The sequence below is a fragment of the Onychostruthus taczanowskii genome, unplaced genomic scaffold, assembly GCF_017590055.1.
Source record: "Onychostruthus taczanowskii isolate IOZ18803 unplaced genomic scaffold, ASM1759005v1 scaffold95, whole genome shotgun sequence".
Taxonomy (NCBI): Eukaryota; Metazoa; Chordata; class Aves; order Passeriformes; family Passeridae; genus Onychostruthus; species Onychostruthus taczanowskii.
Window position 1 is genome coordinate 2,154,903 of NW_024507546.1, and position 25,368 is coordinate 2,180,270.

The window sequence follows — 25,368 nt, forward strand, 5'->3', positions numbered from 1 at the left end:
GAAATATAATTTCCTTGCTTTGATCCAATCATATTGTTAGATTGGCCAAAAGTACTGAAATCTCAGCCAACTCTTGTGTGGGATTTTATTCAGAAGGAAAATATCGCAAGTCATCCTAACGTTGCAAATGAGTCACGAGTCACCTTAGGAAACTATCCCCTGGGACAGACATGCCACAGATGAGGAAGTGATGAAGCTGCCAGGCCACTCCCCCAGATAATTTCTCGGGAGGAGCACAGCCCTCATAAAGGACATCTCTCCAGACACTACGTTATTTTATCCTTGATTTCACAGGGGGAGCCCCAAAGCTGAGAGAAGGGCAGCGTGAAGCAGCAGCAGCAACTTCCCAGCCAGTTGTTTCTGCACGGGAGAAGCAAACAGAAGATCATGAGAGAACTTTAAAGGTAGGGGGAGTACATTTCAAAGTCTGTAATTTAGTTTTGACATTGAAAAATAATCAGAGTATAGAATTTATTGTAAAATTTGTAGTCCTTGGGTGAAGAGTAGAGGTCTGTTCTCAGGATGGGATCATGGTCATGAAGAAGTTTCCTCTGTAAATGGGATGTGGAGCTTGTCAAGAGCCTGGCTGCTCTGGAGCAGGGTTCGGGAGGAAGAGAAGAAGCTTGTAATCTACTTTGTCTAATTTAAGCTTTTAATATGTTATCATAAAGAGCTATTATGAAGAATTAATGAGAAATGAACCAAACAGTAGGAAATAAAAACTGAAGCTTCATAATCCATGTGAAAACAAAGCATTTTTAAAAAGAGGAAAAAAAAGTAGCATGATAAAAGTAGTGATCTAAGCAAATGAGTAGTTGGTGTGGTTTCCTTCTGTGCATCATAAAGATACCATTCTTGGTAGCTGGGTCTGATGGCTGTGGAGGAGTTAGTCTCCCCTTATGCTTCACACCGTCCTGTTTCCACTAAGCTAGCAGGAAGGTGTGCTTTGAAAAGGCACCCCTTCTCTGATTTTATATCTCTAAATACAAATGAAGTGAAGCTGCATATCACAGTACGATATGTGCCCCTCTGCTCTTTGATCCTGGCTAATGGCAGTGTTAAAAAAGCAGAAAAAAGGGAACCAAGCACAAAGTAGATTCAGTGGCAGGGGTGTGTGTTGGGGTGGTGGAGCAGGAGGAGAAGAGGAAGGAGAATGAGGTATTTTTGGATGTCTTCACAGTGGCCTCAGGTGTTTTAGAGGTTTTGTTTCTACTGTTAACATGCTGCCTGGGATTATGAAACACTACTACAATCTAACTTTGTGCAGGCAGATGTACAGCCTGAATTTCTCCTGATATTGCTGTGTAATTCTCTGAACAAGAGGGGATTTTTGTCAGTGGGATGGCTGCACTGGCAGCAGTCAGTAGAGTAGACATAGTTACAGACAGGGACTAATCAAACCTCAGAGGAAGGCGACGGAGAGGGAATAACCTCAGAGGAAGGCAACAGTAGAATGGGTTGAGTACAAAGGGCTGTTTAATGCAAAACAAAATTAGGATGAAAAGACAAGGGAAACTTTTTGGGCTCTTCTCTTTCCTTTGATTTGCCACAACTATTCCAGTAGTACCGAATCAAGTCCTATCAAGCTAGGCAGACAGAGACACATATATGTAAAGTGGCAAAGTATGGGTTTCTTAATTGATAGGCTGGGTCTTAAAAGTTTTTTCATTACTTTAGTTGATGCTCACTGATTTACATCAGCTAAGGAATCTGATTTTTCTTCACTCCAGATCTTGTCCTGCCATTTGAGAGGCATTAAGAATTTTGCCACAACTCCAAAGGCTCGAAGGTCTGAAGCCCTAATAAATTGGAGTATGAGGGCTCATTTTAGAAAGTATATATGAAGACAGTGCCATGTTCTTTGTGGCATAAGCTGCCAAAATGCGTTTTAGGACTATTGGATAGTTTTTCTGTTGTAGTAGCTGTGATTTAAAAAAAAAAATCTTCTGTGAAACAGTAGTGGTACATTTGATCCATTTAATGCCAAAGTTGTGCTAAATCAGAGAGATGATAAACACTGGCATATTACAAAATCACAGATTTCAGACATGGTTTTCTTCATTCAGTTCTGTTCATTCTGTTAGTAAGGCTGGTAATTAATGGGGATTAGTACAGCGTTGCATAGGATTGTTGTATTTGCCTACAAACATATGCAGGAGGAGGGGAAAAACACTAATTAGGAAAGTCCAGGGCAGATGAAAAGAATAAAATAAATTAATGGAATGCTTGTGTCAGCGGTTACGTATCTCATCCTGGAGTACAGTATGAGGAGGCTCTAGGGTAGCATTGTTGTGGGAAACAGCTCTGCAAGGAAGCCCAGTGCTCCATGAACAAGAAAATTTATAGTTCAGTATCTGACAAGTACAGAGCTATTCATAGATGGATTAGGAAGATGAACTTAAAAGCGCATGAAAAGCAGAGCTCAGAAAATTCAGATGCAATTATGTTCCCTTATCACAATATTTCTACTGAAAATACTAATTTATGAACATTGTAGGTAATGTTTCAATATTCCCTAATACTTTTGTTTTCTCTGTTCAGGTGCATAAGGAAGAAGAAAATCCTCAGAAAACAATGGAAGTGAATGGGCTTACGCCAGTGCCAGATTCCTATGACTATGATCTCATTGTCATTGGTGGAGGCTCAGGAGGTCTGGCAGCTGCCAAGGTATGAGAGGGAAAACACACACTTATTACTTTGCTTGTAAGTAGGTGGGTGACATCCCCAGTGTCTTGGATTTGGTATCTTTAACACTGTAGGGGCATAACACTTTTGTCTGATTGGTGAAATTTCTTTCACTATTTCACTTTTTCACTGTTTTGGTTAGTGCCAATTATTCAATATTCTTTTCTTTATGTTCTGAAGAAGGAAAACATGGTATACTCCTTAATATTCCCTAAGACTCCTTACTAGAATAAAACTTGGTCCCCATTTATGGGAGATGATGCTGCTGGAAAACAGCAGGTAGATATCTTAATAGTGTTTATTAGTAGTTTAATTTAAACTCAACAATGAAAAGGTTCTATTCAAAATGAACATCAGGAGGTATCTACTTTTGTATAGAAGTACTATCTTTTCAGACATAAATGTGTATCTTGTTTTAATTATTGGCAATGAGGGATACTCTGTGATTTTTGAGCTTACATAGTTGCATATATGGAGATTTTGCCTATACTTAAGCTATGGTCTCACCCTTCCTTTTTAGGGTCTGGTGTTTCCTGCCTGTAGTCAGATGAATTATGGGATTTTGTTAGGATATTGCTATTAGAAGCATATCTAGAATTAAATAAAAGAATTCACAGTGGTACAAAATATACCAGCTATTAGAACTGTTATAATCCCAAATATTTTAAACTTGAAGAATTTTAGTGTAAGTTAGTAGCTCTCCTTACATCAGTAGTCAGGCACATTGTGTCTCTTCTGTCTGTGGTAGGATTAGCTATTTAGAAGTGAATTGAGCATTCCTGTGAATAAAACTATTTTGTTGTTCAAGACCTGGAGCTGGATTTTTCCTCCATTTGGGAGCATTTCTTTTGTTCTCGAGAAGTGGAGGAGGTCATTGCACAGTGAAAAAAAATAAGGAGAAAATATTTTAGAATAGTGTTGGATTCACAGTGAACCCTGGTCCCTTAGAAGTACTTCTGTTATAAGGGAAATGTGCAGGGCTGAGTGAGGGATTGTAGATCCATCTATTTTGGTAGTTTACTGCTTTCCTATCGGTAGGGGCACTGTTGTCATGGTACAGGATTGAGGAATGAAGGAAAGATCTATGAAAGTTCTGAGAACAAAGAGAAGCAAATACTGGTTTTCAGAGGATGGAGATGTTCTGGGTCAGGAGAGAGTAACAAGAGTAAAATAGAGTTTGCAGTAATGCAAAAAGAGTTTGCAGTAATAAGAAGCCAGCTGCTGAAATTTCTATAAGGAGACTAACTGACACAGTGATGTTTATTGCATCATTTTTCAGTTGTAGAATAGAAAAAGTGTGCAGTAGGAAGATAAACTGCCTAATTCCTTCAACTCAGTGTGTGAAGTATATTGATTCTCAGTGTTCTCAACTGATTGTTAAGTAGAACAGAAGATGGTAGATCAATAAAGTCAATATCCCTATCAGTAGTAATGTGTGTATTTCAAATCTGTTTAATGTAGTTGAAGTGAAACTGTTTTACACACTTAAACTTCTGACTCTTACTTAGACTGTTCAATTTTTTTTAAAGAATTAACTGACAGTGCTTTAAAAAAACCAAACCAAAACAGAAAAATCCCCAGCTGCACAGCTTTCATACAAAGTTGCAGGTATCTGCACTCAGGTTTGCAGCACTTTACCTAGACTGGTTAGATGCGTGCTTTTCACTCTGAAGCCTGCACCTTTGTGTGCACATCTTCCTCTTTACGTTGTGCCCGGAGCTTGTTCCTTTGGAGGCCATTCTCCATAGGGAGTGCAAACACTGCCAGGCTGACTGGGTACAGCTCAGCTACAGACTCAGAATGGTGCCAGGCCCCTGCTCTCAGCTCACACAGAGCAGCTCCCTGAGCAGCCTTGTTGTGTTCCTGCAGCACTGCGCTGAGCCCTGAAAGGTTTGAGAGCCTACAGGGCAGGTTTGTGGCTGTGGGCAGATGACTCAGCCCACTCAGAGGTGGTTATACCTGTGTATGATCTCTGCCAAGGTGGCGATGCTGTGCTGTGTTATGTGAGCATGTAGCTGGGGAAGCTTGGGAATCTGTGCATTCTGCTTAGTTAACCTTGGTTAAGGCTCTTTGGAGCAGTGCTTAAGAGTTATCATCATAAAGGAGCTTTAATGACCCGTCTCAGTCCCTAAGTGCCTCTCTGAGGAACTTTCACAGAGGTGCTGCTAATGGATAGGAATTAGCTTCTTGGCCAGACTAGATCTTTATTGGAAGAGGAAATCCAGTACAGCAATATTTTCCAAAGGTGTCCATAGCCTGTGTTATTTGAAGTTGTGATTTGCATTTTGCATGTAGTAAGATACATTTAAAATTGAAATTCTGATTGTCAAGTATTTGGATTAACAAGTATTACTGGTAACAGAATGCTGAAGGCTGTCCAGCTCCTCCCAAACCAAACCCAAGGCCTTAGAGTAATATCCTGTTCATACAGTTGTTACTGCTCGCATGTCTAAGAATTCATCATATGGTGCCAGCATAGTTGTGGTTACTCCAAGTAGCAAAATTATTTTGCTTCATCTCATGGGAGGAATCATTGTTGTTTCTCAGCTACCTAGTGCTTACCTAAGTGCTTTTCCATGGTAGCAGTTTACTGCTGTCAGTTTTTGCCTTTTTCTTAAACACAAAGGGAGCAATGAAATTAATATATAGTTCTCATGATCATTTACAGGCATTAATTGTAGATTTGCTAGTGAAACTTCTTAGGGGAAATATAGGATCATGGAGTCATTAAGGTTGTCATGCTTGGCCATGTAACTGCTTGTGTCATTTTCTGATGTGTCTTCAAGCAAATGCTGGAGAAACCATCTTTGAAGGGAAAACTGGATTAATTAGGAATTTAAGTATGTTAAAAGTAAATGGGTATGTTGGGAAATAGTCTGAACAAAATGACAGGATGGAGGAGTGAAGAGGAGGTTGGACTCACAGAGTCTCCTGTGTATCAGTTGGTGCCATGCTGTTTTGTAGTAGGATTAATACCTTTTTTTGCCTTTCATCTTCTTTTTCATACTGAATGCACAGGTGAATTCAGAAGATTAGTGACTGTCTGTTGCCTTGCAAATCATTCACTCTTACTTAATTAAAAGTCACAAAGCTTTTCAGCAATGCATGATGTTACTGTCTGCTCCAAATTTAACCTCTAATCTTTAGATATGTGTCTTATTTAATTTGTTTTGCAGGAGGCTGCCAAATATGAAAAGAAAGTGATGGTGCTGGACTTTGTCGTGCCTACACCTCAGGGAAGCTCGTGGGGTAAATTTCTCTTCATTGTAACCCTGTTATAAAGGAACTTTGCTCAGAGACTCTGATTTTCATGTTTGAAATCTGCTACACTGATATGAAAACCATATTTTGTTCCTTTCTCTCAGGTCTTGGAGGAACATGTGTAAATGTGGGCTGTATACCTAAAAAACTGATGCACCAGGCAGCTTTACTGGGACAAGCCTTGCAAGATTCACGCAAATTTGGGTGGCAATTTACAGAAGAAGGTAAAGAAGAACACTTTTTCCAGTTTTGTCATTTGCACTGAAAATCCTGAGGTGCTTCATAATCAGATCCTTGTTGCACTGCAGCATGTGCTGGCTTTGACAATGTGAGACAACTTTGGAGAGCTTACACATAAACTGTAGTGCTTTTCAAGTCTAAAGCCGTGGGGCTTATTGCCTCCATGTTTTATCTGTTTGTTAATAGCTCCTGATCATGTTAGTAATTGATGAGACTGTTCTGTGAACAAAAGCAATAAGGTACTGTTCCATTTCTGAATGTACCACAACATCTAAGGGAGCACACCAGAATGCTGACTGACAGAAACTTCTTATAGTTAGAAGCAAGGATTTCCTTCCCTAAGTGTCTATCACTACTGTGTAAGAAGACAGATTTTACTTTTTATTATCTCTGATGTGCATGGTTATAGGATTATGATTTATTTAGGCTGCAATCCTGTATTCGGAAGCATGCGGAGGCATCTCTCAGACATGCATTGTCTTCATTTGTTGAGCAATGTCTCCTACTCACAGCTGTCAATATATATCTGTCAATATAAAACTGTCAATAATTCAGTAAGTCTTAATTTTCAATGTTTTAAGTCATACCTATTGCACTGTGACCTCTAATGTTATCTGTGCTGGTGTAATTCTTTGAATTTCAGTAGCTTTACCCTGAAATAAAACAGGAGTAAGACAAACTCTGTAAGACTGGGTCATGAAAATATTCTCTTTGAGAATTACAGTTTTGCTGTGGAAAAAGAAAAACTCAGACTAAAAGATGAACCTTCCTCTTTTGTTGCTGACAGTCAAACACAACTGGATGACCATGACAGAATCTGTTCAGAATTACATTGGTTCACTGAACTGGAGCTATCGGGTTGCGCTGAGAGACAAGAAGGTTACATATGAGAATGCATATGGAGAATTTGTCGGGCCACACACAATTAAGGTACTTCATAGCCATGTTTGCTGTGTCTTCCTGTAGTGCTCTCTGAATAGAGATGCTTTTCAAATAGAATAATTTTTCCTGTGGTGGGACTGTAAAACACTCACTTGGCACTAATACTTTGTATGCAGGCAACAAACAAAAAGGGAGTTGAGAAGCTGTACACAGCTGAGAGATTTATCATTGCCACTGGTGAACGGCCACGCTACCTCGGTATACCTGGAGACAAGGAATATTGCATTAGCAGGTAAAACCAGAGAGGAATACAAAGTCATTCCTTGTGTGTAATTGCTTCCCCATACTGAGGAACACGGTCTGCTTGAAAGAAAACTCTGTACTTAGATATTAGGGATAGTGGAAATAGCGTAGCTGCTGATGTTATGAAGTAGGTAGGAGTCCGTCTTCATGCATTGGGGCAGTCTTGAAACTCAGCACAATTTTTTTCCCAGTGAAGGAAATTCAACATTTCAGTGAAGGTAAAGCATGTGGAGTGAAGGTAATTCAACATTTGAAAAAACTGGTTTTGAGTGTCTGGTTAATTGCTACTGCACAGCAAAATTGTTATATGAAGATAAAATGTGTTTTCACACCAGAGTAACTTTTAAATTACTTGCTGTGGAAACAGAGGTTGGAATTACAGACTGGGAAACTTATAGCAATGAAACAAATAATTGGCACAATTCCTCTGAAACCAAAACACCATGTGGTGTGTTTCCCTTTTAATAAGTAGTAATGAAATTAAAGGTGACAGATAATACAGCCAGTGAAATGGTGCTTTAAAGTAGCGTCAAGATGGAGGAGTCAGAAATCCCAGAGTTAGACTATCAGATTGACGCTGTGTAATCTTCACTGAGATCCTTGGGGTACAGGAGCTATGCTACAGCCTTTAATTGCACAATCATGTTTTATTGCATCACCCTGAGAAAAGGGGCACTTATTTTTGAGTCAAATATACACACAGAACTGTATTGCCAGACTCTAAGTGTCTGCTGAGTAAATGTGGTGCCTCCATGAGTCCTGGCTCTGTGGAGAATCCCTAGTTTTATAGCCTAGGTCCAAAGTATGGAAGAACTGATGTAGCTTGATGAAGCAGTTGAAAGACAAGAAAAGCAGGCAAAGGAGCATGTTTTCCATAATTTCATACTTCTGTCTTCGCCTGTTACTGTGGTTTGTTGTCTGTGTATATCTGGCACTGTGTATAATGCTTTAGCAAAGGGATAAGTCTTCAAAGTGATGGTGGTATTTTATCTTAAAGCTTCCCCTTCCACTTTTAGATCTCAGGAGCTAAAATTTGCAGCAAAATATTTAAAGCAAGATTCAGAGGGGAAATCAACACCTACCTTTTTCAACAATTTGTCCTAAATTTCTTTTAGAAAAACTCTCCATGTTTTTGTGATGATTCAGAATTTTCATATTCCTTTTTTTTGTATGTGTACTCCTAAATATAACTTTTTCATCTGTTACACTCTGATTTTGTATTCCAAATGAACTTCCAAAAAATTAAGCAGGGTGTTTTTTTGTGAACAGGAAAAGGAATAAAGTTTTATTCTTACAGAAAAAAAAAAAAAGAAAAAAAAAGATAAATATCAAGCACAATACATTTTTCTGACTGACTGCCTCTAATTTCTCTTTTCCCTCTTTTTTTTTTTTTTTTTTCCTCAGTGATGACATTTTCTCTCTGCCTTACTGTCCAGGGAGAACCCTGGTGGTTGGAGCTTCCTATGTCGCCTTGGAGTGTGCAGGATTTCTTGCAGGCCTCGGATTAGATGTCACTGTAATGGTGAGATCCATTCTCTTAAGAGGATTTGACCAGGACATGGCAAACAGAATTGGAGAATATATGAAAGAACATGGAGTCAAGTTCATTAGGGAGTTTGTGCCAATCAAGGTAGGTTCAAAGTGACGACAATTGATTGGGATGTGCCTATCATAATGTTTTAAGATGTCAATTATTTTAATTAATACAAAATTTGAACTTTCATTACAGTATCTGCTGTGACATAGAATGGGTTCATTTTTGTTTTAAACCAACTCCATGAAACTTAATTAATTGAAAGGTATAATTTAATCTTAATATGAAAATTTTGTGAGATTATGAATTTCATTTTTTTTATCAGAATTAGTTAGGTTAGTATATGTTACACTGAAAATGTTATACCTGCTTGTCCTGGTTCTTCTTGCAGGCCCATAATTAAGCAGATACATAATTTCCTCTAAGATCAGGGTCCAGCACATCTAAAACAATTCCATTTTTCATTGCCAATTTTCAAATTTTCAGCCAGCAAATTCTGTTTATATGCTGAGGATTAATGGACTATCCAGAAAAATAAATGGGCTTTAGCAGTATCATCTCTGTCATTTACTTGGCAGAGTCCTTAAATACTTGTTCAGTTTTTGTTGAATTCAGTAAGAGTACTCATGCAGCTACTTACTTACAGGTATAGGCACATATATAGGTAAATTCATGTTGAATTTAAACCAGATGAGAAGTTCTGGAGCTTTTCTAATGGAAAATTGCCCTATCAAAGACTTCAGAGGGTGCTAACAGTATTTTTCTTTATGATTTTTTAACAATAGTCCTTATTTATTTTGAAGTAGCAAATCACATATTAAGCAATTTCAATTTGGTGTTAAACCAGCGTGCTGCCAAGTTTAACACTTTGGGGTTTAAAACATTAAATTCAGTGAAGACTGTTAATTTCCATTCTTAGCAGTATCAAGAGCTGCTTTAAAAATGCTCTTGCCAGTTCCTACTGTGGGTCTGAGCCTCTCTCACAGAATGAGAGTTGCTGTAAGAAGACAAAATGGATGTTTCCAGGAACTTAATTTTTATGCAGGTTTTTGTTGCATAAATCCCATGCTGTATAAAAAGTACGGATGATTATCTAGGGTTTGTTGCAGACATGGCCTTTTGTAAGCTCTAATGGGGAATGAGAAAGAAAGAAACTGTGTTTAGAAGCAGATAATTTCAACTAAATGCCAAGCAGGTTCCTCCAGATGCATCCTGTGATGAGCAGTCCATCACCACAGTCACAAAATGCACTTCTGTGTATTTTGCCCTGTTCCTTCACTATATGTCTTTGATTTCAATGGGAATAAAATATTTGGCCCTTTTTCTGATTGAGAATATCCTTCATCTTAAGTTGCTTGGTAGATTTTTAGCAAGTTTACTCATCTCTTTCAGACATTGTGTTTGAAGTTATGCATGTTGTGCTTATTAAAACTCTTTGTTGGGACTTTTGAAGGTAGAAGATGAATTATTATAAATAATGCTGCCTTTGAATAGAAGCAGTTTAGCACAGTGATCCTTTAAGTTTGGTAGAATGGCACAGTTGGCTTTTCTAAATTAAAAAAAAGGACACAAATAAAATCTTCATCAGAAACTTTGCTCTTTCTGCCTCTAAATATTGAACATGAAGTAGGAACAAGGGTGTTGTTGAAAAGTACCTTTTCATCTGTAGGATGAACACTAAACCTTCCCAGAATTATGTTAAGTATTGCACACTTAACATAATTGTTGAATGTACTGATGAGGGCTTTCTATGACATTGGCTTCCCATGGGTGGAGGGAATGATGGCAGCACTTAGAGAAAATGTCTGATGGTGTTTCCAGGCCTTGTAAGAGTTTCCTTCCTACCTGCTTCCTCTGTCCCCAGAGGAATGAGGGCATATGTCCCCAGGTCATGTGATGGGCTTGGACAAGAACTAAACCATGTGTCCACTTTTAACAGCAGAAATGAGATTTTGTTTCGGTCATAAGAATTAACACAGGGACATAAAAAAACCACATTAAAATATGCAAGTAGAAATGTAAAGAATCTTTAGAGTAAGTGCCTGATTTTAGATCATGGTTAAAACTCTCTCAATGATATTTGGTGGGAAAAAATATACATTGGTATATTTTTATTTGAAACTTTTTCTTTTTTACCCCATCCAATCCCCAAATTGTTGTAGGTTGAGCGGGTTGAGGAAGGAACTCCTGGAGTACTGAAAGTTACAGCCAAGTCCACAACAGGGAACCAAATAATTGAAGCGGAATACAATACTGTGAGTTCTCTCTATATGCATGAAGAATGTGAAATAGCCTTCCATTAAATGTTGATATTTTATGAGGTGTTTTTATCCACACTTTAGATTTTTAAAAATTATTTTAGTCATTACAATATGCTAATTGCACACACTCAGGAGGTAAGTAATCTGGAAATAAAGTCCCAAAGTCAATGGTTATTTTGCCTTGCCAAATCAGTTTGCATGCTTTTGAAACCTGTTTCTTAGCTTAGGGGGGTAGATGAGCTTGGTCCTGTGGAATCAGTTGCAGGATTTTTTCCCCGTGGGATATTTGTAATAAATTATTAGTCATGATTTATAATATCTTTCATAGTAATTAGGGCACGTGTTGTAGTTAGCACAAAACAATGGTCAGTGCAGGAGTTAAACAAATGGGTGATGTCATCTCAAGACCTGTTCTTGACACATCTTCACAAACACAGCTAATACCCTGTGGCAAGTCAGGAAACTTTGTTACACACTTAAAACAGTAAAATTGCAGTGTGCAGGCATGGTATTGTATGTTTGATTGACTGTTTCCATCACATGTCACTCCACTCATTTTCGTAGTCCTTGATGCTGAAAGGAGAAAAAGAATTTTGTGAATAGAGTATTTGGAACCACACAGAATGCATAAAGGCAGGCCTTTGCCAGCCTGGGACTCCAGACTGCAAATACTGTGTGCCAGTGACCTCATTTACCTGTACAGTGCATCAGTCATCCCCTAACAAGGACACACCTCAGTGTATCTGTGAGCCAATACTGTGAGAAAGTTTAACAATGGCAGCAGAGCTGTTGCACAGGGTTGTAATACTGGGGTTTTTCCAGTCCATAACAGTGAAAGCTTATTAGCAAGGAAATCAATACCATCCTTTCATTAATGAAACTTCTGGTTTATTGTTGCTACATTGTCACTGAAATGCTGTCACTCCTTATAGAAGCTGTGAGCTGTGTGTGCTGCATTTTAAGACCTTTAGCTCTAAATATGTGGTGCGTTTGATCATCTGTAAGACTTGAAGGAGATCTTGCGATTCCTTCAGGACAGTTCTTAGTTGTTTCTAACAAAACATTATTAGTTATCTGGGCAGTTGTCCAAGACTACAAAGCATGTAGCAATTTTCCTTGTGATAGCAAAGATTGGAACATGATTTGTTAAGTTAGCAGAGTTGATAGGATGGGATTTCAGCCTGGACAAATGATCAAACAAATAATATTCAAAAATAATATTCTTTGACAGTGGTTGGCTGAGAGCCTATATAAGTAAATTATATTTTCAGACTAAAAAATACTATTTTATGATATTTTTATTTGCTTAAGCATCTGAGTTTCTTTCCTAAAGAGCCCTTTCTTTATGGAGCATTTTGAGGTCACTTGCTCTGGTAAGGATTTGTATAATACCTTGGTGTAAAACTGGAAGGAAATAAAGAATCTGTCCCTGACTGATTGGTTTAGAATATTCTTGGGGTATTCTTCTAGGGAAAGCTATTTGCCTGTTTTTAATCTTAGCATTAAAACCTGGTATTGTTAGGTCATGGTGGTAACATGGCTTGTCTTTAAGAATGTACAATGTATTCATTGTACATTATGAATGTACAATGGATAACAAATGTATTCACCTTACTGTGAGCAAGCCTTAGATACTAATCTCTAGTATATATTGAAGGTAATAGCCAAAGGAAAATGCACTTCTGAGTTTTTAAAAATCAGTCATGTGCATTGCTGTTTTGCAGGTGCTGCTGGCAATTGGACGAGATCCATGCACAAGAAAAATTGGTTTGGACAAAGTTGGAGTGAATATCAATGAAAGGTAAGGACAGGTGTCTGTGCACCACTCACTGCTGAGCTTGTGTCGTGTGCTGTTACAACGGTAGTGGTGCAGAGACACCCAAAAGCTTTGAAGAGAAATTTGTTTCTTCTTTCTGTACACTTGGATGGAGACCAGCTAGCAGATAACTGCATTTTCTCCCATAGTACTGCTACATTTGCTTTTTTGTTGCTGAAATGTCAATTTCTAATTCCTGGGAGGAAAAGTCTGTTTCATTCTTTCTAGATTTACAAGTCTATCTTAGCTACTTCCAGTTACAGGGTTTTCTAGGATCTGTCAGTTCTTTTTCTGTACTCTCTTTTTCTCATCCCCTTGCTTTTATCACCTCTTGGAGCACAAATCCGTTTGTTCATACAGGCTTTTAGAGCAGTGAGTTTGGTTCATATTTTAATGTAAAAGCTACTATATGTTATTTTGAAGGATAAGGTTCAAGTAGCATTCCTTAAACTCCCAGGTGAACTTCTTGATGTGTTTTAGGTTTTGGAGGGTTTTATTTCTTGCCTTTGAGCAGCCCTTGGGTACAATCTGTGTCTTCTGTAGAAGAGAATTTGGGTTTAATGTAATGAGGTTGTTGTACCAGTGAGTGGAGCTGTCAGTAACATTTTCAATATTGGTAACTAAAACATCTTGCAGGCATGTGGGTCCTCAGAGATCTTCCCTTTGAAGAGAAGACAAGGGAACATGACCTTGACCAATGCAGAGTTTTTATATATGAATGCAGTAACTGATATTGTCAAGGGGAGCAATTGTGATATTTCAAATAAGTGGAAATTTTGGTCCACACAAAATTGGCAGACCCATGTTGGCTTGTAGAACAGTACACATCTTTCTGATGTCAGGACACCTATTACTAGCTTAATAGAATGAACTATAAAGTTATTAGCATAAACTGTATATTTTTTAACAAGTGCAAAGTTGGAAGTTGGATTTTTAATATGGGAATTGCTACTGTTTTCTCAAGTAACTGTGTGACTGTTTCTGTATCTGTCTGATTAAGTTTCCCTGTTACATGTGTTTCCTGTGGTGATTACTGCACTATCTCATTTATTGATGAAGTAGGAAATATTAATAATTAAAAACTTCCATTAGCTTAGTGCACTTACAGCTAAAAAGCTTGCTGGCTTTCCCTTAGGTAGGGTGTGTAACAACTTGATCTGTCTCTGTGTAGGAGCCTGAAGGATAAGTTTCTATAAAGAGCTTCATCCACTGGACTGAAATTTCAGTAGTGGAAAAATTGTTTTGTCCCACATATGGAGTGGGAAAATGTCTCTTCCTGTCATTCCTGAAAGTTGCTAGTACACAGCTCAGCTGGTGGTGGGAGGTGTTTCAAGAAGATGTTTATGCTTCACCTCAGTGATTCAGGAGATGAATTGCAGCTTCTGAAGCTACCTCCTTATGCAGTGTGTGAATTCCTGTAGTTTTGATCCAATTTGCCCTATTTTATATTTCTGCCCGAGACTGTAAGATTATGAATACGAATTATTTCCTTCATACTTCACATACACGTCTTTCTCTTAAAGCTAAGGTTATTTACACCTCCAGCCTTCACAGCAGAACACTTAGATCTTTTTTCTTGTTAATTCTAATTGCAGAACGGGAAAAATTCCTGTCAATGATGAGGAGCAGACAAATGTTCCTTATATCTATGCTGTTGGAGATATCCTGCAGGACAAGCTGGAACTCACGCCAGTGGCAATCCAGGCAGGAAGGTTGTTAGTTCGGAGGCTTTATGCTGGGGCAACCACTAAGGTAAGGACCCAGTTGCCACGAAACACTATCACTGCTCTGCTTCTAAGTGCAGAGTGCAAGTCTGTTTGCTTGTGGAAAACCCAGTAGAATTTTAAGTATTAGCTTTGATGATCATTTTAATTTTCCCCCAGCAAAGATATTACTGCAGATGTGTTCAGCTAATTGTGTAGGATGAAATTAATACCTTGTGGATTAAGCAGTAGTGTCTTTTTTTCCTATTGAGAGGGTTTAGTTTTCTTTCGAAGTATAATGATAATGAAATTAACAGAGATCATTTAACTGGTTTTTAATTCTACTGCCTTCCCTAAAAGTCAGCAATCTTTCCCATCCTGTTAAGTGCTGTAACACCAGTTCAAACGCAGTTTGCTGACCTTCCTATGGTCCCTAAATAGAGTGGAATAGGAGTTTGTGATCTTAATTTTAGAGTTATTTTAATGAATTTTTTTTCACTTCTCATCTGTATGTTTTCAGTGTAATGTGCAGTCAGTCCTAATTGTAGTTGAATGTGGACACAAAGGAAGATCAGACGTACCAATAACTCAGTTCATGTTTATACCTGAGTAGATGAATTAATGGATTCAGTGTTCATGTTTTGTACTAGTGCAGTTCTAGGTTTCAGCCAGGTTATGGTTGTTCAAATAGGAGTAACGTAGGTGCTCGTTTACACCTTATGTTTAAACCAGAAGGAAAGGAGAGTGCAGAGTGCCCTTAAAGAACTGTTACACTGATGTGCTTGTCTCACCTTCATAACCATATGGAATGACCATAAAGGTTTGTCCCTTTCAGACCCTGTTGTATTCATAGCAAGTTAAACTATCAGCCAGATTTAGAGCTTGATTGAGTTGTTTGTTTTGCATTGGCAGGTACTGCAGTAACAGAACCCTGAATCAGTGTGCATAATGTCATTGAAATAGCCAGGCAAGGTTTAACAAACCGTAGCAGAAGCCAATTTTTTTTATTGCTACAATGCTATGGATATGTCTTAATTTCTATTTTATGCCAGATAAGTCTGTCAAGGTGCAAAAATTGTTACGCTGCCAAAGGAAGCATTGTTATTCAGTGAATCCAAGAAATGAGTAAATGAGTGCTACTTTAAAAAAATTGGGAGTGCGGCTTATACTGCCTTGGTAACAAATCTGGAGAAGGTGATTGAAATGTAATGAGGTGTTACGGACAGGTGGGGCAAGAACAGTAGTCAGCACCTTAGTTGACCCCCAGTCACAAAGGAAATTAATTAGAGTTGAAATATGTAGAAAATAAAATTGCTAGACATGAAATAGAGCTGACCAGCCTGCTAGCCTGCTATGGCAGAATTACTCATTTGGTGTATATGGGAAGAGTAGGGGATGTTTGTTTATTTTGAGTCTAAAGAACTGTCTCCATAACATTGTCATGGACAAAGGGATGAATTGCAGGCTGGGTAAGTGGGCAGTGAGGTGGGTTGAAAACTGGCTGAACAGATAAGATTTTAAGCCTCAATGCTGTGACCAGCATTTGAGAGACCAGCTGAAGGCCAGTCACTGGTGGTGTGCCACGGCTTGGGCTTGGTTCCTGTGCTGTTTAACAGCTAAGCTGATGGACCTGGATGCTGAGAACAACAACCCAGATGGTTGTACTACATGTTATTGGTTCTTTGGCATCACCTAGGCCACAGCTGATGAAAAAATGAGTCTTGAATGGTAGTGGTGCCCTTGCAGCATCCCCAACTAAAAACAGTATGTTTTGTAGAAGTGGTTGAACAGGCAACTTTTATCTCCAGTTTGGCCTGTGATCTGGTACATTTTTAAAATGGGGCAATGAATTTCCTTTTCCATTTAATCAATGCATACTAATGTTTGAGTGGCTTTAAGCTGTCTTTTTTTTTCTTGCTCTAATTAACACCTCTGGAATGAACAAACACAAAACTGTACCTTAATTTAAGACAATTTAAAAAAAAAACAAAAGAGCTTTCAGAATTGTGAATAATCAAGCTTTTCTTGCTGTGTTTCAGACTGCTGTATGCTGGTTTTATTACTGATGTTGTGTGGGTTTTTGTTTTGTTTTGAATGCCATACAGTGTGACTATGTGAATGTTCCAACTACTGTATTTACTCCTTTGGAGTATGGAGCCTGTGGGTACTCTGAAGAGACCGCAGTGGAGAAATTTGGGGAGGAAAACATTGAGGTAACTGCCTTAATTTCATCTGGGTTTTAGTTTTCCAATTTGTAATTTTAAAGAATGTTGAGAGTAAATTAAAACAGCATTTTCTGCTCTGATGTAAGGACAGGAGGTAACTAGGTACATTTTTTGTCTTCCTTGGCTGTTCCTAGACATGTTATAAAAATAATCCTCAATTCCAAACTCTAATTGAAGATATGTTCTATTTTTGGCAAAGGGGGGCTTAAATGTGGAATGTTTGGTTTAAAAAAAAATAGAAAAAGGGTTTCTTTGTGTTTGAAAATACTTCAGGATAATTTTAAACTGGGTATGTGCTGGAAGCTATACACTAGTTTTAATGCCAAAGTGGAGCTTTTGTACCTACAGCATGGCAAATTCCTTACCATAGTGATTTTTACTTTATAAAGCCAAATGTTACGCTCATTTTTCCTGTTTACTTTGACTGTACAAAGAGGTATGTGCTTAATTATACTTATGTGAGTAATCCCTTTTCATTCTCTGGGATTGCTGGTCAGGAGTGAAATTAGACAAATATAAGCACTTAGTGCCTGAGGCTGTCCTTCCAAAATGCTGTACTGACCGCACTACCAAAAGCATGAGGGGAGGAAATCTCACAATAAACTGAACTTTTATGTCCTGCAAATATCACCTGAGGAGCATTATTTACAGAAATAAGTGGGTAAGTGGTAGTGCATGAAGTTGAGAACTTTAACTCTTAGCTGACAGTTTCTGATTTGAACTGTGGAGGAAAATAAGTAAATACAACTCAGAATGGGAGTGTGAAAAATACTGTTAACCTGACCACAGGGCAAAAGCTTAAATTCTTTTCTCCCTGCAAAGTTTGTCAAAATTTTTGTTGTTGGGTGAAATTCTTGGTGTTATATATGAAACACTGGACCCTTTACTCTGGAAAATGGGCTTTTGATTTTCAAAGCATTTTATTTTTTAAAATGTACTCCCAGAAGCATTTGTGCTCTGGCTAAGTCCTCATTTAGTGTATTCTGACCTCTTTATTGTGTCACCTTATTGGATTTTGTGTTTGCAAGCCTCAATATGGTTATTGAGTCACTTGTGATTTTGTAATTTAATAAGAGCATGGTGAACTGTGTCTTGGAAGTGTTATATTCTAATGGCTTCTCCTTTTTTAATTATTGGATGTCACTAGTATTTGGTTTATAGAGACTTCTGTCTTTGGCATTCATTAACGGAAAAGAGTATCATCATGATTTCAGATGTTCTAAATGCTGTGTACATAGCTCATTATTTAGGATAATCTGGCATCTTTTGGAAGATCATGTTCTCTGCTTAGAAATTTTACAACTCTTTTTTAACCTGTGTTTTATTTCCAGGTGTACCATAGTCATTTCTGGCCACTGGAGTGGACTGTGCCATCCAGAGATAACAACAAATGCTATGCAAAGATAATTTGCAATATTCAAGATAATGTAAGTGCATCTTTCCTTCCTGGGAAAACAATATCTAATTGTTTATCCTAAAACTGTTGATGATACAGCAGCTATAAATAGGTTGTTTCTAACAAATTAAAATTAATTTAAATTTGCCTACCTTTTGAAGTGTTATAAATATTTATAGTGATGCATATTTCTGTGTATACAAAACCAACTCCCAGTAAAATACAAAATTCTGCCATTGATATTTGCATATGGTACTTCTTCCATATATGTAAAATAAGAAGTAGAGATCTTTAAGACTGTTGATTCACTTTGAGAAGTGAGCAAGTCAATGGATGTAAAAATGCTTAGAAATTTTATTGGTTTATTTTCTCCGCCCCAGACTTGGACATCCTTTTCTGGGAGACTCTTCTCTCTGAAACTGAGGTCTCTCAGAAACTATCACAACTTGTAACCTCTCCAAATTCACATGTGTTCATAAAACTCTTGAGCTTATTCTAACAGGATAATGTATCTTGCCTGCACAAATCCTGTTTAGGGTGGTAATGCCAGGATTATCCTTGGACTAGGATCAAATTTCCTGGCCATGGAAATTTGTACCCACTGGAGCAAAAGCAAAGCTAGTAATTGGTTAGAAGAATTGGTGTGGCCATCTCAGAATGATCATCATCTGTTCAATAAAATGTAGTTGATTTTATTAATATAAATTATTATGAAGAGTAATATTCTATTAAACTATATTCCTGTTAAGATGGTGGCATAGCTATCTGTCCTATGAGAAAAAACCAAAACTTATTTAACCTATATTAATCTTTCTTAGATACAGATTTATCTTCCTGCAGTCTTTCTAAGCATCTTGTCAACACTTTGTAAAATTTGCAAACCTGTCCATCTCCTCTTTCTGGAGGAGTTTGCAGTAGCATGGGAGGTATTTTAGAGACTTTAGCTATGCTCTAATCCAGAGTCAACTAAGAAAATGCAAAGTTTTAATGGTGATTTAAAGTGTTTCATTAATTTATTTTCACTTCTTTTCCTGAAAAGCTGAAACGTGTTTAAACATCTAAGGGTAGTGTTGAAAGTTACCCTGGAAAAAAAAATAGTTCAGTAACTATTTAAAACTGTCATTGCCTTGGTTTCATTGCTATGGTTTTATTATGACATATGTCAATATTTTTAAAGGAAAATTAGGATAATTCTATTTTACTTATTACCCAATTGTAGCTTTTCTTATTTAAATAAACTCTGTGGTAAATCTCAGTCCTCAGACTTACCAAAAGAATTCACTATACCCAATATATGTGATATTTAGCAGGAAGAGCAGATAACTTTTGATACTCAACTGGGCTACTTCTATGCTCACCAAAAACTGATGAATTCCCTGAATTCATCATTCCACTAAAGCTCACAGCAGGTGACATGTGCTAAATTTTCATGTTTCTCTCATTAAGAAAAGCAGGTCAAGTCAGTACAGCTTGTTCTGCTGGGTGTTTTCTGAGGACGTATGTGCAGTGTGATGTGTTCTGCAATTGAACAGGAGTATGCAGAGGAGAAGTGTGAATGGTACCTTCCTTCTAACTGGATGGGTTTTTGCCAGTCTCTAAGTGTATTATCTCCCACTGAAAACCAACACTGCTACAAGAGTCATTGACAGTTCAGTTATAATAGACTTCTTTCCATGTCTGGTTGGCCACAACTTCAGCTTGTGCTCCTTTCCTGTGAGCAACCATCAAACTGAAAATTCTTCAACAGATACAGACCCTGTAGCCACCTACCACAGGCCCTCGTACTGAAAACCTTAATGCAGGGTGCTCACCTTTACTTAGGCAAGTGTTCTGTTGGCATGAGTGGAATAACTCACCTGAATAAAATTTCCTGAGTTCCTAGCTGAATCTTGGGAGAGAGAGAACAAAATTACACCACCTCACATCTGTTGGTGCTAATGATTTAGTTCACGTTTTAGTGGTTACATTAATTTGTGATAAGTTTTGTGAGCTGATTAAATTATATACTCTGAATAAGAAAGCTTTACACATTCTCTAAAGAGAATTGAATTCATGATTGTTCTTGCATTTGATTGTCTTTGGCATTTAGGAGAGAGTCATTGGTTTCCATGTCCTTGGTCCAAATGCTGGAGAAGTCACCCAAGGGTTTGCAGCTGCTATTAAATGTGGGTTGACAAAAGAACAGCTGGACAGCACCGTAGGAATTCATCCTGTCTGTGCAGAGGTTTGTATACAAAGTCACCTCTAAGCCCAGCTTCATGGCATTCTGGGGTAAGGTGTTGGAAATCTGAATAATAGAGCTCTATTAAAGAGGTCCAAATTTGCAGGAAGGTAGGGGGGAGGAAAGGAGAAGAAATTATATGGTTTTAATATTTAGAATTCTAACACTTAGGCTTAGTCTGGGATATTTTTTTCTTCTTTTTTTAAAATTGAGTTCATTTGTGAAAAGTTTATGGCTTCCCTTAATCCGGTTCTCTCTCTACTGGGAAGTATAGAATTTTTATCCCACTCAAGATTATGAAGGCTTCAAATACTATTTCTGCTGAAGTGGTTGTCAAAGCTAGATTAGTGTTCCCAAAATAGGATTACAAACTAGTGCTGGGAAAAGGGACCAGCTACCTGACAATTTTTCTATTAAACTCTCTCTTGAAGATCTTTTCTTTATCCTATAGGCTTTCAATTCATGAAACCACACAAATATTTCTTCTTTTTATCTTGCTGTTCCTCTTTAATGAAGAGCTCAATTTTCTCTAGCAAGTGTGGAACAGCTCCTCCCAGATGTAAATCAGAGATTGATTTTAGTAGAATGGGGACCAGTTTATATTAGCTGAGGATCCCTGAAATCTTGTTTATGACCTGTGTAAGTCTTCATACAGAGTCTCTGGTTGTGTTAGAACTAAAGCAGTACAAGGGAGCACCAGAATGTGACATCCACCTCTCTTCTTTCCTACTTTCTAGGTGATTTAGTAAAAGCAATGCAATAAGGGCTCCATTAATGGACTGCTAGCAATCTGAATCCTCTGCAAAGCATCCACAATATATTCTGTTCTTTGTAGTACCATCTAATGGCATTCTTGGAGGCCCTTGAAGAGGGTTAGCAGGTCTTTATCTTCCCAGGAGGCCTGTGGAGGGGGATCTCTGAGGGCAGCATTCAAACCTGTGAACTCAAGTGGAGCATTAGCATATGCAGTGTGAAGAGAGGATGAGAGTCATAATTTATTCTGGACATCTGAGCTGCTAAAATTGAAACTGAATAGAATGATGATTAGACATAATTCAGGGAGGTAATTTCAGATAATCATATTTGTTTGAGTGGGGGAGGAAGAAATTGGCTCAGGAGAAATACGCTATTTAAAAGCTCCAGGGAACAGTGATCATTTTTAGTGACAGTCTTCAAAAGGTTTTTTTTTATGCTTTTACTTAATTTAATCTCCTGAGCAGTAAACAAAAATCAAAGTGCAAGATGGCACTCTTTGATTAGAAAAATGCTTAAAAACTGGGATTTGTTAGGAATGAGCATATTGGATGAATAGAACGATGGATAATATCACTGTTATTTTTGTTACATCCCTGTAAAAGTTAAAGAAAATGAAGTCTGATTTGAACAGGAAAGGGCCAGTGTTACAGCGTCAGGTGCTGACATCTTCACTGGAACTAGTACTAATTAATTGTTAAGTCTCTTGTGAAACATGGTTTTATTCCACTTGAAGAAAACCTTAAGACCGAGTGTCCCATTCTCACTGTCTACAAATTAGAGCCAGATTTCCCTTCTCTTCTTGCAGCAGCATTTCATTCTGCAGAAAACAGGAGCTCAGAATGGTATTTCTTGCAAGGTTAAGTGCAAATAACTGCAAGCACAGAACTGGTAGGACCTCAGCCCTGCAGAGAATTACATCTCAGCCTCAACCACACTGTGCTGCCTGAAATTCAGGGGGGTACTATTGATCAAGTGTGGTGAAGAGAAATTGTCTTCTGAAAGCTGGGGTGATTCTTCCAGGTAGCTAATTATGGCTTTTCTGCCATTGGATCTAAGGTTTTGTCTTCTCTTAAGTAACAAACAAATTCTATCTAAAAATACTTGTTTCAAACAATTATCAAATTACTCCAGGTGTCTTGCTAGGGAGCAGAGTGGTCCCCTCCCACACCTGGAGCTTGCAGTCTGGGCAGGAGGAAAGCAGATAAATTTTGTGCTTTTCAGTCTTGGTCTTTTGAAGTGAAATAACAATAAATGAAGACTCCCATGTGTTGTCAGGCTGTGGATCAGAAATAAAGTCTACAAACCCCTCTCTCAAGACATGTGCTATGTTTTAGATAAGTCACTGTTCTTATGCCATTTATATTAGACATGCATTTGTCTTCCTGATTTGTGTATAATGCTTTTCATGCTTATAGAAAGTGAAAGAGGTTTATAATTTATTGATGTCATTCTCTGAAGAGCTGCTAGCAGTCTTAATGCAGCAAAGCTTCTACTTAAAGAAATATAGGTCTTTCTGATCCTCATTATCTTCAGACACTTCAGTATTATTTGCATAGTTGAAATGTGTATATACTTTATTCTGTGCTAAGTTTATTCTTCCTGAGAGATGACTCTGATGATAATCATTGCAACTTTGAAGCACTTAGATAGCAGTGGTTTTGATTTCCTTTTTTCCTTTCTATATTGTATGTATGCAAAACCATGCAATTATTTGCATAGTAAAGTACCAGTATTAAGCAATCTTTTATAGAATTTTCCTTCCCAAATTTTAATCTGTTAATTTTACAATAATTATTTAGGAATTATATATATATTTATATGTTATTTTCTTTAATGTGACTTGAAAGCAGTAAAGACTGGAATTTTTCAAACCAGTTTTACTCAGTGTTCCCATAGCTGTTGTCAAGAGGACATGGATCTCAGACATAATGCCTTCATCAGCAATCACTTCCACATTTCTATAATGTCTAGAAAGGCACAAAGGCAAAATTTTCTCCAAATGCCCAGCACTTAAGTTAACTTCACTTTCCTAAACAAAGAAGTCTTCTTTGAGCCATAAAGACACTTATTCATTAGGTGTACTGGAGTCAATTATTGCTGAGCTTGTTCCCACTGTAAAAACTTAGGAGCATTAAGACGAGAGGTGGTATAAAGCCACGTGACTTCCTTAATTCTTTCTTTTCCACTGTAAAAGAAAGAACATAAGCTAATTGAAGAGAACAAAAGTCATTTGTATGTGTGTGTGCTGTTTCAAGGCAAGGATTTTAAATGTATGATTTTCATTATTTTCTTACTTTAAGAAGTGGCTGCCGTTTTGAGCATCATGCCCAATTTAATCTTCCGGGGGGAAAAAAAAAATTAGCCCTACTGAGAGTTTTCTTTCTTCTTTGTCTCAAGGTATTCACCACCCTGTCCGTGACTAAGCGTTCTGGTGAAAACACCACTGTGAGTGGATGCTGAGGTTAAATTCCCCCATCCTTGCTATTGCCAGAGACTGACTTTCATCACAGTGTCTGACTCCTGCAATTCAGAAGATTTTGGGAGAAGTCACCCTTGGACACCTGCAGAAATGTGTAGAGCTTAACCTGGACATGCCATCATCCTAAGGAGAAGAGCTCTGTGGGAGTTGATCACCTGTGGTGCCTGGCTGGCAATTAGCAATGCAATGGGAATGGGACTGTTGAGCTGCTGATTAGCAGGGCAGTTAATAAATGCCTTTATGAAGTCATAGCCTGAAGCCTGCATTGTCTGGTGGGCAGTGATGGAAGAACTGCTAGCACAGCTGGAAAACAACTGTTTTGGTTTGGCTTTATTCCTCTCTAGTTTCTTTCCTGAACATTCCTTTCTAGCTCTTTCCAGAACAGAGAACTTTCCAACTCAGAAAAATTCCCCCCAAATTCAGGTAGTTGTATCAGGTAAAATAGCTCCTGTGTTCTGGGTCATGACACAGCAAATGCAAGGTCTCCTCGTGAGCATACGCTTTACCAGCTCACATGCCTATGGAGGGCAACTTCTACTTGTTTGACCATGAGGAAGAAAATAGCCTTGGGAGAAGTTTAATACCCCCTAAAATAACATATTTGTTGCCTTCCAAACTGACTCTATTGTGACTTTTTATTTAGAGAGCTTTTTGTGAAAACATTCTTCTCAGTGAGAAAAGAAAATATTTTTGATACAGAAAGTTGTTGTGTTTCTTCCCTGAAATCATGCATATAATGCAGATGTGATGATCTTAGCTCTTCCTGAAGCTTATGCGATTATAATGAATCTGATTTGGAGCTGACAGAATTCCAATGTTGAATGAATTGTCCTTCCAAGAACTCTGTGCAACTTCATTAAATTTGAGTAAATTTCTTTCTTTCCAGGTAAGCTGTCATAAGCTGCACTGCTTCAGGTCTAAACTGGCCACTTTGAACACAAAAGTATTGAGATTTCCTGAAGATTAGTGAGCCCTTAGAATCAAAAAAATTACACAACCAAACAACACCCCCCCCCCCCCCCCCCCCAAGCACCCATTGAAACAAACCCTCCAGTCAAACTCCAAAAACCAGTAGGGAAAAATCTGTTGTGTAGATAGGGTCTGAAAGTTCTATTTAGTTCCATGTGTGCTATGTTTTATATTTAATTAAGAAAACAATACTTCTAAAACAGAGGTTTCAATGAAAATACCAGATTCTTGAATATCTCTCCTATGTTGGATAAGCTGCATATTTACTTGTCAAGAAATGGCAAAAGTGGCTCTTTGTAATGGAGGTGAATGTGGTTTTTTTTGATCTGTTTTTCCGTTTCCCTCTCTTTTAGCAGAAAGGTTTGCATTACTTTTATTAAATGGTTCTTGGGAGTTCAATAGTGCAGTGTGAACAGGGGTGAATTCCCCAGCCCTGTGGGCAGAATGCCTCATGCCTAAATTCCTACCTGGTAACAAATTCATATATTTCTACTGAGATTTCTAAAATCGTGTTGTAAGTTATTTTTACAAACCCGTACATAACTGAAGGATTTTTAAATGTATTTTGTATGGTATCTAGAAGGGTCTGTGATGGTATTTTTCTGGCCAGTTTAATAAATAAATCGATTTGCACAAA

At 37.9% G+C, this 25,368-nt stretch overlaps 1 protein-coding gene across 1 annotated transcript; it reads left to right on the top strand.

The window, feature by feature from the left end:
- Nucleotides 1–254: 254 nt before the first annotated feature.
- Nucleotides 255–25,368, top strand: TXNRD1 (thioredoxin reductase 1). The gene is made up of 14 exons (XM_041426806.1): nt 255–404; nt 2,542–2,667; nt 5,862–5,934; nt 6,051–6,170; nt 6,974–7,116; nt 7,245–7,360; nt 8,776–9,001; nt 11,068–11,160; nt 12,891–12,967; nt 14,578–14,734; nt 16,791–16,898; nt 18,242–18,337; nt 20,396–20,530; nt 23,681–25,368. Exons 2-14 carry the CDS (start codon nt 2,575–2,577, stop codon nt 23,741–23,743), a joined length of 1,500 nt encoding a protein of 499 aa, XP_041282740.1. The 5' UTR covers nt 255–404; nt 2,542–2,574; the 3' UTR covers nt 23,744–25,368.

Excerpts from the sequence above, each read along its gene's own strand:
- TXNRD1 (XM_041426806.1), top strand. The coding sequence starts at position 2,575 with ATGGAAGTGAATGGGCTTACGCCAGTGCCAGATTCCTATGACTATGAT. Across the intron at positions 5,935-6,050 it reads ACCTCAGGGAAGCTCGTGGG|GTCTTGGAGGAACATGTGTA; the intron begins GTAAATTTCTCT and ends CCTTTCTCTCAG. Across the intron at positions 16,899-18,241 it reads TTGGGGAGGAAAACATTGAG|GTGTACCATAGTCATTTCTG; the intron begins GTAACTGCCTTA and ends TTTTATTTCCAG.